Here is a 17,766-nt window from a genome sequence, read left to right as displayed (position 1 = left end):
CTTTACAGCAGTTAGACTACAAAAGGCAACTACTAGATCAGCTAAAAGTTCCCTAGACCCAAGGGGATTGGCAAATGTTTCTTCAGAAGTAGTCCGCATGCTGCTGATTTTACATCTTACACTACTATGTCAGATGATAGAATGGTTTAGCAGATTGCAGAGTTTGCTTCGACTGGTGCAAGCTGAGCCCTGCCGGTGACATGATTTTGGAAATGAGCAGCCATTCCTACTGAGTATGTACGGAAATATTCTGTTAGATACCCAAATGGTTTACTAGCCTTAATGTTCGAAGGTATCTTTTCAGGAGTGATTATATTTCAGCTCCAATAGTTTCTTATATATTGCTAACCTTTTCCATAAACTCAGAACAAATACTTACACAGGTCTAAAGAGGGTATGATCTACAATAGCACCAACAGAGAAGATTTCAAATCTACCACTCCAACGTCACCAAGCTCCTGCTTCTTTTTGCTGCCACTTTTCATCTCTCCTTATTTTATTAAATCTTTCATCTGTTACTGAAAATAACGCTCCCTTCAATTTACCAGTTTGTCCAGAAGATAACATTTCCTTCGATACTAGAATTCAACCTGTGTAACACTCCTTCATGGTTTCATTTTTTTCTTTAATTCATTTCCAAGGGACAGATAAACTTGTCAAAACCAAGAATAGTTTGCAATATTAAAATAAGCACGTCTAGTTTCATGCAGTTTAAAGGTCTGGTTTCAAGACATGTGTTGACCAGTTTCTAAATTAAAGCCCGGCACTCATTTTTTAAACCACTACCAGAATGATTGAGACATAGCGAAAATCGCATAGTGAGCACTGGGCTGGAAGTTTGGGTGAGTTTTGCTCCCTTTTCCCTGGGAAAGCCATTGCTGCAGGTCAACTTTCTTTCATTCTTGTGAAGGTGGGCAGATGGAGTGGAAAGTATACTACATTTTCAGAAGCACTCCCAGGAAGAGTTCCCTCTACTTTACCTTGTCCCAAGTTCCCTGATCTAGTTATTGGCCCTTACCAGGCTAGTTGAGCCAACAATCCCAGCTTCCCATTTTTCCTTACATACTCTCCCTAAAAATGAACAAGAAAACTCAGAATATTGAAGATGGAATTCTTCCACTGACTTCTTCAGAATACAACATCTCAAGGCAATGAATGTAGCAGGACTCACTGCTGACTGGTTCTTAACAAGACAACCAGAGCTTCCCTGCATCAGCTTTGGAAATGAGAAGCCATTCAAATAAAGCACTACATCATTTTACAAACATTTTCTGATGTTGTTAGAACTCTACCCAGCGTTTACCTGTTATTTGGCCCAGCCTATTTAATCCTTGGGAACGCTATTTTATTATAAGATTGGCTAGTGTATTTTGTCACATACAAAGTAAACAAATTCATATATTTAGAAAATCACAATATGTGGCTTCACGTTATATTATTTTTCAACAGAGTTTAATTCCATTACTTTAATTATTAATCCTAATATTTTGCTATTTAAAATTTGCCTTTTGCATGGCCTACTGCCACAAGCAGTTTCTTAATTTTAAGGAACGCATGTCAACCAGTGTATCGACAACATGGACCTGCATCTGGTACTCTGAACCGAAGGCCACCTACGGTTAACACAAATACCACGTTGACCTTAATTAATTGTGTCTGGACCAATTTGTAGACTGAAATTGAGTTAGGTCTGACACCTCAACGGGTTCACACTAAAAAAACACTGAAATCTGATCTAGCTTCAACAGGTTTAGTCTTCACATTTGAAATAAATACTTGCATAAAACAAACTAACACATTGAGTCTCCATAGATCAGTCATGGCGCTCGTCAGTTAACTAATGTACCACCTTAGCATTTGACTGAGCATTAAGGAACGTATTTTGACATTGTAATGGCTGTTGACTAATATGAACAACATTCATAATTTGCAGTGCTATGGCATGAAATTAAGAGTGAGAGCATGTAACCAGTTTTCTCCCTTTAGAGAAAAAAAATACAAATATAAAGTTTTTCCTGAACTGCTTTACTGAGTTTCTCCAATAATAACTTACAACAAGCATTGGAAATGCAATAGGTCTCGCAATTGCTTAAGTTAGAGGTATTGTCGTTGTAAATGGTGTTGTAAATGACAATGTCTTTTATCCATGTGTTATGGAGTGTATGTGGTTTGTAGTGAAGTTCCCGTTCTATTAAACAAAAAATGCAATAAACACTCGCGCAGTTGCTCTCATCCACCCAGTGGTATTTAAGAAAAAACACGGTTCAAAGGTTTTGCGTAGACAGTGGTATTTTGCGATTTATCAACAGGGTTTCATGAAGGACCTCGGGTGGCTTCCGAGCACCTGCGTGCAAAGAAACGCCCACACCGGTTAGTGAACCGGGCATACTAGCCGTTACTGAGGCCTGTTGGTTAACCCGACCACAGAAATGCACTAGCTTCTGTGCTGAGAAAATAGCCGGGACCGGCGCCGTCCACCACCCATGACCAGACAGGGCAGGGACAGATGATGTGGGTACGTGGAGGCCTCGCCATTTACAGCCACAAACTGTTAAAATGAAGTATTGCATGTACACCTTAATGCATACGAGGTTTCACAGTAAACATCCACTAATATTGTGCTTAGCGGCGTGCCAGACTGCTTCTGGCCGCACATAAGTCTACACAGGTCCAGCAGGCTAAACATTAACCAGGGAGTTTGCAGAGAAAGAATGTGTCGAGGAGCACAGGTTTTGAGAAATATCAGGCTTCCTGTGCAGAGATATCGATCTTGGCTTATACTATCGCAGATCATAGTTCAATGCGATCGGGAAAATAAATTAATAAATAAAAAAAAGTCTACATTTTGTACTGGGAATAAAGTTCTCTCTCCAAGAATAAACACACCCAAACAGACTACGATCAGAGTTTATGAATGCGTAGGGGACAAGACCTCGGTTTATCACTTAAAAATCCCCACAAGCTCTCTTTGCCCCCTATTTTATATTGGATAAACGATAAAAAAAATGTATCTGACAAACGCAATCTTGATTTTTGTTTGTTTCCGTGCTTTCGGTGAGACTGGTTGCCTCGCTAGGCGCTTTAACCCCTACGTGTTGACACAAGCACCCCTCCCCCACTTGCACCTTTCCCCCGTGGTTTAATACAGCTCTGTGCCTTGCAGTCAGGGCAGGCCCCGTAAGTCTGCGGTGACGAGCCGGATTTAATGCATTTGTAGTGGGCGGTATTGGTGGAGCGCGTCCCTGACTCGGACAATGACGGCTAAAAACTAGCTCTGTGAGCCCCGGGAGCACCCGAGACGACTGTGCGGAGAGGAGGCCAGAAAGACAAATGTACACCGCCATGCATGCTTAAACTGGAGCACACGGCCAGGCGTACATACGCATATTGTCATTGTACTTTAACTGCATTTATATAGTTCTAACCTGGAACATGGCACATAAGCCTGTCATGCAATGCACAGTTGCCCATGGAATTCTGGCTTATGTGCAGCGTATGTATGCATACACTTGACTAGTATGGAATATGTTGTATATTTATATATGTGCCTGGAGCTATATTAAATAGCTAAATACACATACATATATGAAGACTAAACACCCACCCAGGCAAAATTTTGCGATCAAAGCGTAAAAAACAAAACACATTACGCGGTGTATGAATATATATGGTCTTCTGTGTGCAAAAGCAACTGTGTGCTCGGGCAGTTCTCAAGAAAAACAGAATAGCAGTGCATGGCTACGTTGTGACCGCGCCAGTACACAAAGAGCACACGGGCATTTCAAGCATATGGACAAGTCAAAAATTATATAAATAAACCGAGCGCTGTGCGCCACGAAAACAAAGTGGGCCCGGTGTCACTAGTGTGCGCCGCGCTCATTAAAGAAATTAAAAAAACATTTAGAGAGCATAGCGCTGCAGCATCGCGCTTCGTGGATGAAAGACAAAAAGAAAGTGCCTACCAACTAATTAAAGGAGACAGTCTAACGCCGCAAGTAAAAGATCCAGTCTGGGTGGGCAGGGCCAAAAGGAGACAGGGCGGTAACAAAAAAGCCTCATTTCTAATCGGAGGCCGGCGTTTAGCATAAAGTGTGACGCGTGCCAATCAAAAGCATGGGCGGTGCTTCAACCACACTTCCGAAATCAACTCGACGACAATAGAACTCGCATAGCGAGCAACGCATGTGCTGCAACGCTAGGCGAGACCTGAAAAGGCACTACAATGTTAACAATGGCATGTCTGCTTTTTAGGTCTCACCTCAGACAGTGCATAAGCTCTCTGTGGTGAGACATTTTCCTACATTACAGCGCACCCATTACTTATATTCTTTCACTGCTCTGTATTAAGTTACTATTTTTTTTTTCTTTAAGCACTTTAGGAGAGTGAACATTTTCCTGTTGTCTCCCTCGTGTACTTCCTTATGTCTTCTACTCTGTCGCGTTCACTGCCTGTGTGCTTCCCCCCCTGTCCACGTGTGCTAATCTCTCTCAACTCCCACCATATGCATTACTTTTTCACCCAACTCATCGGTGGGGATAGTAAATTGCTATATAAATGCAATTTCAAATGTGCTTCCCCTGCACCTCTGCGTTACGCTCTTTTTTCTGTTTCCTATCCCCACGTTCGCCCCCTCCCCCCCTCTAGTTTTTTTCCAGCTGGGCCCCCTCTTGTTGCTTCCCCCTTTGTGTTGCTTTCCCTCCTAACTGCTTTACCTTACCCCTGTGTTGTTTCATCCAGCCCTCCTGTTGCTTTCCCCCTTTACGTTACTTTCCACCCCACCCTCCATTTTGTCCCCCCCTCCCTGTTGCTTCCCTTTTGGCGTGTTACTTCCACCACCCATTCTACTTATTTTGCATCAAACAGAAATAAAGCGCTTGCGTCACTTTGTAGGCACCTACAAAATGACTTACTCATCAACATATGGCTTTTTTTCTTTTATAATATCTGTGCTGCACAGCCTCAGGGATGCTGTGTAAAGCAATGCTAGAGCAATTGGCAAAGCCAAAGGTAAGAACTACTGGCTTTCCCAATGCTTGTTTAGGTCTGGGTTTTGACAGCACAGCTAACAGTCCTATTGCTGACAATATACGCAGAATGGGCTTTGGGGTCTACCCCTTTCAACCAATGGCTTTCTTCCACCAGGGTACTCCAGCAATTGTCTTGAGAATTTTAGTCAATCACATATCGGCTCAGACCAGTGGAGTAGTCATGGCTCACCTAATGATATTGGCTGTTTGGGTATTTCCTTCCATCTCCACTCAAGTGCTTCCACTGAACTGCCAAAGAGACTACTTTTTAAAAACATCGTTTTACTGAATTTCGAAAAGCATGCTCACAACAAAGTGGGGCTCGACTCATAAGTCTCATAAAACTGAAAGGACAAAATCTAATGTGTGCCCCTTCACCCCAAGAACTACTGGACGACATTTGCATTCTCATCGAAATTGTTTTGACCATTTTTGTATAGTTTTCATCGGATTAAAAAAACAGGCACCTGAGATCACTAGAAAGCAGAGAGGCAAAGAGGGGATAGGAGAGGATGAAGAGCGCACAAAAGGGGCATCAGGGGAGTGAAAGTTAATAGGACGCAGATCACACAGTTAGAAAGAAGTCCTGTCGTTATGTAACATGGTGCCTCGTAATAATCAAGTAAAAGTGGTCCTTCCCTGTCCCTGCTGCCCTCTTTTCACAACTCTGCCGGATCTGTGATTCTGCCGAAGGGATTACGTATCAATTATAGACGATCCTGCTGGCTGCTAATCCTGTGTCACGCTCCAGTGTGCTACCACTGCACACGACAGTGCATTAAACCCAAACATATCTGCTTTCCCAAAGATTGTTTTATTCTTGCAATGTTCATCTATGTCAGCAATTAAAACTTCTGACACTTGCATCCATCTACATCATATAATCCATTATTAAATGATTGTTCGATATTGGCACCAAACTATCCCTCATGTGTTTCAGGGATTCACTCATCATTGAGCAGTAGTTTGCTAATAATGTGCCTTATCCAGTACCATAATCAATTATTAACTCCAAGAAGGTTTTTTTATTTTTTATTATTGTTACAAGGTCAGTTGAGAGTCACTCTAACAAGCCCTTTACCAAGTTCATACAATTTGATCCCGTTGATGACTTACACCAAATGCTAATCTTCCACTAGCAAAAAGGCCGCAGCTTTCCACTTGTTGCTTGCTGCGATAAGAACCAGAATGCATAATTGTGGCGAGAGTGTATTTTAATCCTATTGCAGGAAGTACATCTCGTCTCCGAAATAAACGAACAGTCTGAGACCATGTGAAAGAAGGTTGCACCCAACACCAGTTGACATGTATCTGCAATGTTTGGTTTAAATCTGGGTAACGTTGCGGGGTACGTATGTCCTGTGCATGCAATTCATTTGTTTGTATTTGAACCCTTGCATTTCTAGACACATTAATTTTGAGCTTTGCCAAGAAACAATTTTAACTGCACACACCACGCAGATATTTTTGGTGCCACCAGAGAATCATGCTGGCACACCTTTTAAATCATGGCATACTTTTAATTTTAATTCGCTACCTTTCTCTGTCCAACTGAATAACACATCCACCACTCAAACTACTTTCATATTTCACTATACTAATTTTCAACACTGATCCTTTATGGATTTCGGAGTAGCGTGCTACTCGCCAATAAAGCCCTTCAACACCCCAATCAGGTTTACAAGCACTATATAAATGCAAACTTTTTCCCTTTTCTAACCCTCCCCAACCCTTCTCAATCCAAATAACTGACTAACATATCCACCACTCAAATTACTTTCATATTTCACTATACTAATTCAACACTAATCCTTATGGGTTCCAAAGTAGTATGCTACTCACCAAAAAAAGCACTTCAAACCCCATCAGGGGTAGCAAGCGCTATATAAATACAAACCTCTTTCCCTCTTCTATCCTGCCGCTACCCTTCTCTATCCAAATAACTGAATAACATATCCACCATTCAAATTACTTCATATTTCACTATACTAATTTTCAACACTAATCCTTTTATAGGTTCCGGAGTAGAGTGCTACTTGCCAGAAAAGCGCTTCAACACCCCTTCAGGGGTAACAAGCGCTATATGAATGCAAACCTTTCTCCCCCTTCTATCCCTCCGCTATCCTTCTCACTCCAAATAACTGACTAATATCTACCACTCAAAATACTTTCATACTTCACTACTAATTCACTACTAATCCTTTGTGGGTTTCCGGAGTACCTTGCTACTGCTAAAAAAAAAAACAACAAAAAAAGGCGCTTTAACACCCCATCAGGGGTAACAAGAGCTATATAAATACAAACCTTTTTTCCTCTTCTATCCTTCCGAATCCAAATAAAAGACTAACCTATCCACCACTTTAATTACTTTCATAATTCACTATACTAATTTAATTCAACTCTAATCCTTTATGGGTCCTGGAGTAGCATGTTACTCGCCGAAAAAGCGCTTTGACGCCTCGTCAAGGCTAGTAAACGCTATATAAATGCAATTACAATACAATACAGAAATACTGCCAGCCAAGAATTGGGACCTAATTAACGTTTACAAAAAAAATGGTCTCATTTGATGTAGATTTTCTATTTAAAGCTCCCTTGAGGCGATATTTTGGTAGACCATACTTTGGACATTATCATTTATGTCCGATGATATTCTGGTACCATACCTTTGTGTCAGAACAGCAAGGGAAACCAAGCAGGCATTCACCCTCGTTTGCGCTGGAAGAGCACCAGCCAAGGAGGAGTTCGTCATTTGGCTGCACTGTATTTATTTTTAATGCCCATTAATGAACTGGTACTGCACACAACTCTTGACAGTTGAGACCAGTCCTGTCATCTCGGTGTCTTGTCGGAAGTCATACTAAAAGGCCCTAGGATTATCGCTATCATTTCCAGGTAGGGAAGGTGTGTTTTTCTCAGCTTTACCACCAGACACTGAACAGAGAAAATTGAAATCGTATTAGAATTGTTCTCCCCTATTTGAATTCGTTGGAAGGGAAATCTGTCCTATATATAAAACAGTGCCAAAATACTGTTAATTCTTACCATGAATAAGATTGGAACTAACCCCATAGGTACCTAACCACGTAAACCCGATAAATACGTAGGTTCGATACCCCAAGGCATCTGAAACTCTCCACAGTGAAACGAATGGGAGTTTTTACCTGCAGAAAAACAGGCTGAGGTAAAACTTCCTCCAAGCTCAATTCGTTTTAAATTTAAGATCGACATGAACGGAAAACAATAGCGCTAAATACATACTGTTAATCAAAATCATTTGTGAAATCTTGAAAAACGGCAGCCTTTTCGATTGATGTGTCGATGCTAATTTATCTCTTGTCTGCACTGATGACTTTGAGGGGAAAAAACGGTCGGCGAACTCAAAAAGCATGCTAACATTTTTAGAAACGAGCAGTAATCAAACGCTGCAATCAACACAATTTTAGAAGACAACATGCTGCGGAGAAAATTATTCAGACACTGAAGCAGTCGTGCAGCACCTAATCTTCTTGCCAAATGTGAATTCCTCCTACCCAAAGATTTAGAGTAAAAGTGACTCACCTTTTCCACGGACATGGTCCCTGGGAGAGCTCCGCTGCGGGTACGGACACAATGAACGGATGAAGCTTTCAAATGGCCACGCCTCTCCTTCAACTCAAGGGCACTGCCATGATGCCGTCAAGTCTCCACAGAGGAAACGTACTTTTGCAGAGACAAGCCCCCGCCGAGGACAAGGACTGGCAAGTGACACATCTCCAAGAATGGAGCATTCAGATAACACACAAGCTGGACTGTACCACCGGGGTTGGGTGGGGGCGGGGGAAGGGGGTACCAACGGGAAGGAGGGAGCATTGGAAAAAAGACAGGGGGTACAAAGAACTCTTTTCAAGTAAAACACAACTATGTCAAATTGAATAGCTGATGAGTATAGAATAGCAACTGTCTGACTGACTAAAACAGACTAACTGCGCAGTGCCTCTTTATGTACGATGCAGTGGGCGTCTCATACTTTCACCAGTTTGCCAACAGGCAATCAGTCATATAAAAATGCGCTCTCCTCTTCAACTACAGGTATTCTAGCACTTCCGGTTGTTTCGAGATGTATTATAATTTTGGCGCTCAGGCACGTTGTCTGAAATCGGAATTCCCCATCGCCTCGCTAGTTACAGTTTCCTAATCTATGACATCAGGTACTCGGAACTTGGCTATTCGGCTCGGCTTCTTTCATCTACAGTTGAATAACAAGTGCCCAGCGCACAGGATGTCAAAACATCTCCGCACTAGGAAATGCTGCAACTACTGACAGCGGTGGGAAGTGGGAGCAGAGGGGAGGGTCGAGGGAAATGTAATTGGTTTAGCAAAAAAAAAGAAAGAAAAAAATTCAAAGAAAAAATGAAGCTGAATCATTTTAAAACCGATGGAATTGAAAGAAAACTAGGACACAAACAGCCTTAATTTCTGAAGATTGTTGTCATAGATACAGAACGAGAGAAAAACCCTTGATGAGAGTGGTCCGCTGTGGAAAAAAAATGCGCAACCCAGTGGTTTTAGTTCTCCTGTGTACGTCATCCTCAATAGCCGGCTACATTCAGAATCTATCTTGGTTGTTAGGCAAGAGATATATACCTCGGATCTTAATGACTTTGGGGCAGAAAGGTGAAAACAACGCATTTAAGGCTCTTGACGTCAGTAGCAGCATGACGCGGGGCACACTATGACTACCACCTCAAATGTTATTTAGAGATGTCGCACTTTCCTCTATAAAACACCTGCCACTTGGATGTCTCGGTGTGATTGTCATGGAACATAACAGGTCATGTATTACGTTTTTGGAAAACCTATAATAATGGTTTATTTTTAAATATAGCGCTGTAGTCCAGTCGACCAATTATCAACCTTAATTGCATGGGATCCTTGCTGCCAGCTAGATTACTATGAAATGGGTTTTCTGTTCCTTCAGGATGTTTTAAATCGTTTGCAAACAGGATGTGCGAATATAAATTTATTCTAATAATACTTGCAATTGTTTTCACTCTTAAAGATTACTTGAAAGCCTGCAACCGTCTCCTGTCACGCGTACAGTCCGTGCTGTGGCCTAATGTCCGGATAGGGAGCGGACCACAATGCTTACCTTACAAGAAGTACACAGTGTTTAAAGTCCCCAAAATTAGATACTAAGGTAAGACTATGTTTGGAATCCAGGGGACACTATAATGGCCAGCTAAACACCTTGATCATGAAGTCTGAATACCGACTCCACAAAAAGGGCGCTCCACGTCAACATCCAAGGAGATGCAAGATGGATCGGAGAGGCATGATGGATAGGATAGTCCGCATTTCTAGCGAATGAGCAGAAAATTAAATATTGGCCCGTTGGTCCTTAATAAAAATGTTAGATTCTCGCCTATGCTAATGGATCCTTAATTACTGCTTATAAAAGCCTACTTTTTGTTCTAGTATAGTTTTGTGTTGATGGCTTGTAAAAAACACAATTGTGGTTATCTTCGATTTATCAGAACAGAGGGGAGGTTTCCCACATCCATCAAAATGACCAACCCAGCACAGTCTCTAGGATGCGTTAGGTAGTCTCGATATTGTCAATCCTTGTGAACTAAGAGCACAAAACGGTTGGTGTGCCCCTGTATCTTCCCCAGAGTCTAGCTACACAGCTTCAAGTGGGAAGGGAACCTAACTAGCAGGTAAGTGTATTGGGGACAAAAATATTTTGTCCCGTGTCATCTTCTAAAATAGAAGACAAAATGCAGGAGTCTGCTAAAGTGTGACCCTTCAATCAGTGGCGACTTTGTCTTTTGAAGGAGACATACCTTTGTGGATCTGCTTTCATATGAATGAAGAAAAAGAGAATATTGGTACATGTTCCCGGTTCAAAAGTCTCAAATGGCTCCCAATTCCAAATTTCTATTTCAGAACCAGAGGCGAGGATGATGCATTCTTTCTTCACTTTATTCCAGTACAGCAGCCATGCAGAGTAGAAGTATGAATTAGCTTTCCAATGAGACAACAGGAAAGGAACAAACAGCCAATATTTACAGCGCCAGTCTTATAATATTGCCTTCTAAGGCTCCCTCTTTCTTCGCTGCTGCAACCATGGCCAGTTAAGTGCTCTCTCTTCATATTTTTCATTGACCGTAGGCCTGAGTTATAGATTGTTATATTTCCACTCACATATCTGACCGTACTCTGCTCCCTCACAGGGGCGCCACAGGAATGCGTGTCAGCGCTCCTTACGCTCTACCAATACTATCATTTGTGGATCACAATACTCGCAGTAACAGCCGTCGCCCACCAGAGGGTACACTGATCCCGTGCGGTCTTAGAGACGGGATGTCGGCTCCTCTTAGGGGTGGGTGGAATTTGCGTAGTCGCGCTACGCAAAGCTCCTCGAAACTGTAAAAAATCTCAGCGAACACGCAGAAATTCTGCGAACACGCGGAATAGCTTGTTCGCGATGCTTTTTTCCTGTTCGCGATCGCTGTTTGCGTGCTCGGGGGGAAATATCTCGCTAACACGCATTTTGAGACAGCGAACAAGCAAAAAATTCTGCGAAGCCGCGGAACGCAGAATTTTGGGCAATTTCGCGTTCTCCGCGGAACGCAAAATTACCTATATTCCGCAAATTCCGCGAGTGGAACGGAATTTACCACCCAGGCCTAGCTCCACTCTACTTGCAATGCGTAATTACACTCTATTTGGCTCCGTACACCAGTAGAGCGCCTTGCTCACCGCACTGCCTGCAGCAAGACACCCGCCTAGGTCTGTAGGTGTTGGGGCCTCCCACACCATTTACTGACCGGTATTGATGCCTGCATCGGTTCTGTATTGTGCTCATAAGCACTCCATTTTTGCAATTACCGATGCCCTCAGAGGTCTGTACCTGAGCAGGTGGGTGCCTGCGTATAAATATCAGTGGAGAAAGCCCAGGCGGATAGCCTGTTAAAATCACCATGGAAGTGTGTCCCTGGGCTTTGACCCATATTTGAGCCCTTGGCTCTTCAATACTGCTGCTCTCAGCAGCCAAAAGACTGTCCTTACTACATCTACATTACCGCTGCAATTTACCATGCAGCGCTCAGAAGCAGAGTTCTTGGAGGATTATTACACTCCTCTCTACATCCCTCTGGATGATGAATTTTGCGATGTGGGTGCGTTCATTCAACAAGCTGTGGCCTCCCCTATAGCTCCCCTGGAGAACAATCTGCTGCAACTGACTTATCGCTACCCTGAGCCTTTTTTTTCTGGACCCTTTCACAGGTCCTACAAAATCTCCGCTCCTCTCACGTCCACAAATAGACTAATCTCTTTCTGAAGCAGGGAGCAAAAACAAACATGCACAAGGTGTAGACGCCGATGCATTTGATCGCGTAAATCATGCGTTTCTCTCCCAGTCTAACCCCTCTCTTCTATCTCTAACCCCAAGTTTTCTAACATGGCGGATAAGGCCGCTGACGAGGGGATGGTTTTTTCAGATGAGGCACACCCTTCTGATAATGTGGAGGTCAACGATTCCCACGGGGAATCAGATGGTGCCTCTCCACAGATGCAGACAGTAACCCCCACGCCTCTCGGAGTAGACAGATCTGACATGTTAGACCTGGACGATCTCAAACATCCCTGCTCCTCAGAGTGGACCCAGGCTGAAAAAGTCACGACCTATGTCGCAAGTTTCTGGAAGCCACTCGAAAAGGAAACCAGGGCCCACCAGAGGTCGCAAAGTCCTCAACCCTCTCTGGAGAGCAAAGACGTTACATTCCTGGACTAGTATATTCGAGATCCCAAAAATAGGCATCGACCAGTTGTGGTGGTCCTGCCAAGATAAACTTCTAAATACACGGGCCTCTCACTAAAATCTTAGACAAGGTTAAAGAAGCCAAACAATCAGAAGCGTACATCACCATCCACATTTTCCCAGCACACCTCAGATTCCTTCAGTTCATATGGGACAATCGAACATACAAGTTCAACACTCTGCCTTTTGGCCTTTGCCCCGCACCTTGATGCATCACCAAGGTTCTGCAACCAGCCATGGAGGCTCTAAGAGCCCAAAGTACCCACCGGTTTATTTGGACGATATCCTCCTCGTGGATCAATGTATGAAAAGACTACAGGACAACTGTCAAACAGCGGCGTCCCTGCTGAAAAATCTCTGGTTTATCAGCAACACCTAGAAGTCCTTGCTCATATCGGCACAACGAACACAATTTCTGGGCTTTGTCATTGAATCCCGCACCACCACTCGGAGTCCTTCAACGAAGAAGATAGCGAAAATAAGACAGGAACTTTGCAAGGCGGTCCCAAAGGAACAGACCTCGTTGAGACAAATAGCTCAAAGACTGTGACGCTATTCCTGGTCTATTCAGGCTATCTTTCCAGGCCCCCTACATTAGAGGGCCCTGCAGCGCATGAAGGCTCATCATCTGCGCAGAGGCTTCACGTATTGAGAGAAGGTTCTGGTGACGGAGAAAGAAAAGGATGATATTAGATGTGCTCACTCAAATGCAAGCATGCAATGGATGAGCTAAATTTGGCTCCAATCCAAATATCATTATAGCGTTGTATGCCAGTCAAAGCGGTTGGGGAGCTTGGTGTGGTGCCTTATCTACAATAGGAAAGTGGTCTGCGCAAGAAGAACTGTTGCGCATGAACTGTCTAGAGCTCCTGGCGGGCTCGTTTGCCGTACACTGTTGGACTACGGAGAAGACACAGTGATGCATTCTGCCGATGATTGACAATGTCTCAGTAGTACGTTACATCAGTCACCTGGGAGAAACTCGATCACAGTCCCTGTCGGAGTTCTCCAAAAGTTTTTGGAACTTCTTCCTTCAGAACAGTATCTTGGTTATTGGAGAACATTTGCCGGGCAAGGCCAACGGAGTAGTCGATTGGAAATCCAGATGCTTGCAGGATGCAAGTCTTTCGAAACTTTATCTTTCTTCCAGGAGATAGAGAAGAAATGGGGCCCCTTCTCGGTAGACCTTTTCGCATCCAACCTTGATCACCAGATGACAAGATTCTTCAGCTGGAGACTGGATCTACTTGTATAAGCGAAGGATGCGTTCCTGCAGGACTGGAGCCTGGAAATGGGACATGCATTTCTGCCCTTCTCAATGATCACAAGCTAGTCCATACAAGTAAGGAGGCAAAAAGCCGAATTGGTGGTGATAACACCGAATTGAATATCTCAAGTGTGGTATCTGGTTCTGATGGAACTTTCTTGTGATTCTCCAATCCTTCTTCCCCAGTTTCCAACTCTTCATTTGAATCTGCAAAGGTATCCCCATCACCTGGTACTGAACAGACAATTGTCTCTCATGGGTTGGAGGATTTCAGGGAAAGGTGGAAAGTCCCAGGACTTTTGCAAGATGCTCAATGCCTCATATCTAGAGCACGGGTAGATGGGAAGGGAGGGGACCAATAAACTGTATAAATCTGCCTGGAAAAGATGGATGGGTTGGCATATCCGGAGGGATGTGGTCTAAAATTATCCAGATCTTGAATTTTCTATCCTCTTTAGCCTTGGACGGGCTGTACTTCAGATTGGTGAATACCTTCAGATCAGCTATCTCCAAAGGGCATCCCCCCATAGAATGGTTTCCAGTTGGAAAACACCCTTGGGTTTGGAAGTTGATGTGGGGTATATGCTGGTCCTTCCTTCTGAACTCCGGTATTCAAGTATTTTTGGACACGAAAAATGGTCTTAAGCTCTTTTTATCATGGAAGAGTAACAAATACCTCTTCAGGAAGGAATTGTCTGGTCCATTGGCAATGTTGCTTTGTCTTATATCCTGCAGACAGGTGGCAGATGTCAGAGCACTTGACGTTACAGGTAGAGTTTTCAACTCAGATGGGATTTCCTTCCATCTTTCCAGAAGAATTAAATGTAATTCAAAGTTAATCTCATATCTTGCTTTTGATAAACATCTCAAACTGTGTATTTTCACGTGTGTTTATGGCTTATGAAGACATGACCTCTAAATTCCTTCCCCAGGTGAGCGACAACTCTTCATTTCAATCCACAAGTCATTTTACGCAGTGTCTTCCCCCACTATTGCGAGATGGGTCAGATGGCTCATGCAAGAGGACGTTATAAATATTTCTAAAATTGGGGCCCACTCTGCTAGGGGTGCCATGGCCTCTAAAAGCCTTTGCACTTGCGGCGTGGCTGGAGGACATTCTGAATGCGGCTGATTGGTTCTCCGATTCCACGTTTAAGCGTTTTTATTTCAAACCAATCACCAACATGGCAACCCTGGTGGTCAATAAGCTTTCAACTACCATAATCCTCGCCTCCGGTCCGGACATCGAATGATAAATTTCCTACTATCTGTAACAGAAAGTTTCAATTCTATAAAAGACTCGGAGGCGAGGATTAACCCTCCCTAGGACCAGAGAGTCATGTGCCACCCATATTACACATATACGACAGGTGGATTACGAGCAAGTATGCAATGTTTAATTATGGATTTTTGTTGTCGTCTAGTACCTAGTAGATGATATCCCTGTATTGTTGTTTGCTCTTTTAAAAATTAAAATGGTTAACAACGGACACAATTAATGATGTTTAATTTACACACTCTTATCAATACTATTCTGAGTTATTGTTTTCCATCTTTCTTCGGGTCTGAAACATCCAAGCAGGAATAACCATTGGAGTAGAGAAGTCCTAGTGCACGTAATAAAAAGGGAGGCCGAGAACAAAAAAAACACACTGTTATAACAATGGCACTGTTGGTAATGGCCGTCTGTTTGTTTGTTCCTTACCCGTCGTTTCATGGAAAAGGTAGTTCATACTTACACATTACATGGCTGCTGTACTGAAACAAAGTGAAGAAAGAATGCATAAACCTTGCATCAGAGTCCTTAATAGAATTGAAACTTTCTGTTATGAATGCTAGGACATTTTTCAGTCTTGCTTATTTTAGGATGCGTGGTTAAGCATTCAGTACATGCAAACACTGAGTTTCAATCTAAAAAGAAAGTTTCTGAAGCAACACTGGTATGTAAGGCAATATTACTTAGACTCCTCTATTTAGTGAAAGGGTGCGCTAATGTAAACCCTAGCTTCAGTAAATGTTAGTGTTAACACAATGGCTTAATTGAAAAAATGTGTCACTCGCGAAGTGGCGAGTATGCACAAAAACACCGGTTTGAGAGACTACCTAACTCACGTTAGCATATCTCATTGTGACGACTGGTTTCTTGGGGCACCAGGTCAGTCTGATATTACTGGGCTCCAGTTGCATAAATTGTAGTTGTCCACCACTGGTGTGCTGAGACCACAGTACTAATGGATGCCAAACTGGATAACCAAGTACACCTTTCCAGCACTTGACTCTCAGGGTAGTGAGATAGAGCAGTCCAAGGCATACTCAAAGAGGGGAGGTGGCTTATACATTCAGAATACAGTTTACACCATAATACAAGCTGATAAGAACAATTCCCAATCAGTGGGTTATTTTATAAAAGAAAAGTAATTTAATACACACAAGAAAAATATACTACACATAAAGCTAATATACATAAAGAAAAGAGAAGTCTACAAGACACTGGGCCAGAGTTCTGACCATAAACAGAATTAAAGCGCCTACAGCCTAAGCACTATAAAAACATCTAAAATTGCACTATACAGACCAAGTTACACAAGGCTACTCTTCGAAGCTACAGCAACAGTATCAATACTTGCACTGATGTAATTTGGCTCCAGCAGTTGATAGGAAGTACATTGTTCCTAGTCCAACGACTGCCCCACCACCTAAAGTAAAAGAAGTAGCAACCCTTCCTTGAAGAGAACATTGCTTTGGTGGTGTTGGGGATCTGGTTAGGGGTGCCTTGTGTCTTAGCATAGTTACTGGAGTCCCACTAATCCCATAGTCACTATACTAGCTATAGAAACTAATGGCAAGTCAGGGAGTCAGTCCAACTGGATACCCTCTGATGACACAAAAAGGGGTGGGAGCCTTACCGCAGAGCCCTCTGGTCACAGTCTAAAGTGTTTAAGGGCAGGGCCCCTGTGGGGGCGGTGCTGCTAGCTACGAGTGCAGGACAAGCAAGGACAAAGCTGGAAACTATGCATGTCTTGGGGGCATATAAAGTGGGACTGTTACCTTGACAAAGGTATCCTGGCACTGGGCAGCTGAAAAGGCGATATCATTTACTGAAACAAACATGCCATCAAATCTTTATGAAACCTTAGGTGATTAGCTTCAACCCTCAAATAGAAGGGAAGAATTCCATAATTTATAGGCCAGGAATGAAAACGATATCCGACACCCTTCCAGGCAAAATTAATTTGAGGGACTGTTAAAAGAAGAGCATTCAACAACTAAGGGTCTGCAAGGGAGGTAGCACTGAAATGTTTCCGATAGGATTTCAGGACCTATTTTATAAACGGCACGATGAACCGTACAGGGAGTTTTGAACAGCACCCTCATATTAACTAGCAACCAATGCAAAGTATTGAGTACTGGCATGGCTGAGTCAGAACGGTTTGCATCCGATAAGAGCTACACAGCCCAGACTCTCTGCTAACTGGTTTCAGCTTTTATCGGTTGCCCTGAATATAGTGCATTGCAGTAGTCCAAGCGACATAAGATGATAGCAAGGACAACCTTTAGGCTTGTGTTTTTCTTTTTAGTAACATTCGAAATATTTTATATAACATTCTTGGGTAAAGAAAACAGCAAGATGAGAACATATTTATTTGTTTATACACATTAAAGG

The 17,766-nt window shown here is 42.9% G+C and overlaps 1 protein-coding gene across 3 annotated transcripts in view; it reads right to left on the bottom strand.

Moving 5' to 3' along the window:
* TULP3 (TUB like protein 3) overlaps positions 1-17,766 on the bottom strand; it is a 498,377-nt gene that overhangs the window by 270,425 nt on the left and 210,186 nt on the right. Inside the window, exon 1 of one of the 3 annotated variants that reach the window (XM_085652316.1) lies at positions 8,590-8,798. The exons of the other annotated variants lie outside the window; for them this stretch is intronic. Coding sequence (XP_085508442.1) covers positions 8,590-8,604 — 15 coding nt within the window. The 5' untranslated portion in view covers positions 8,605-8,798. Of the gene's footprint in view, positions 1-8,589; positions 8,799-17,766 lie in introns of those variants that run through there. 3 annotated transcript variants of the gene reach the window in all.

The sequence above is a fragment of the Triturus cristatus genome, chromosome 4_1 (genome assembly GCF_964204655.1).
Source record: "Triturus cristatus chromosome 4_1, aTriCri1.1, whole genome shotgun sequence".
Lineage (NCBI taxonomy): Eukaryota > Metazoa > Chordata > Amphibia > Caudata > Salamandridae > Triturus > Triturus cristatus.
Note: the sequence above shows the minus strand (reverse complement) of the source record. Positions and strands in the feature narration are given on the sequence as shown.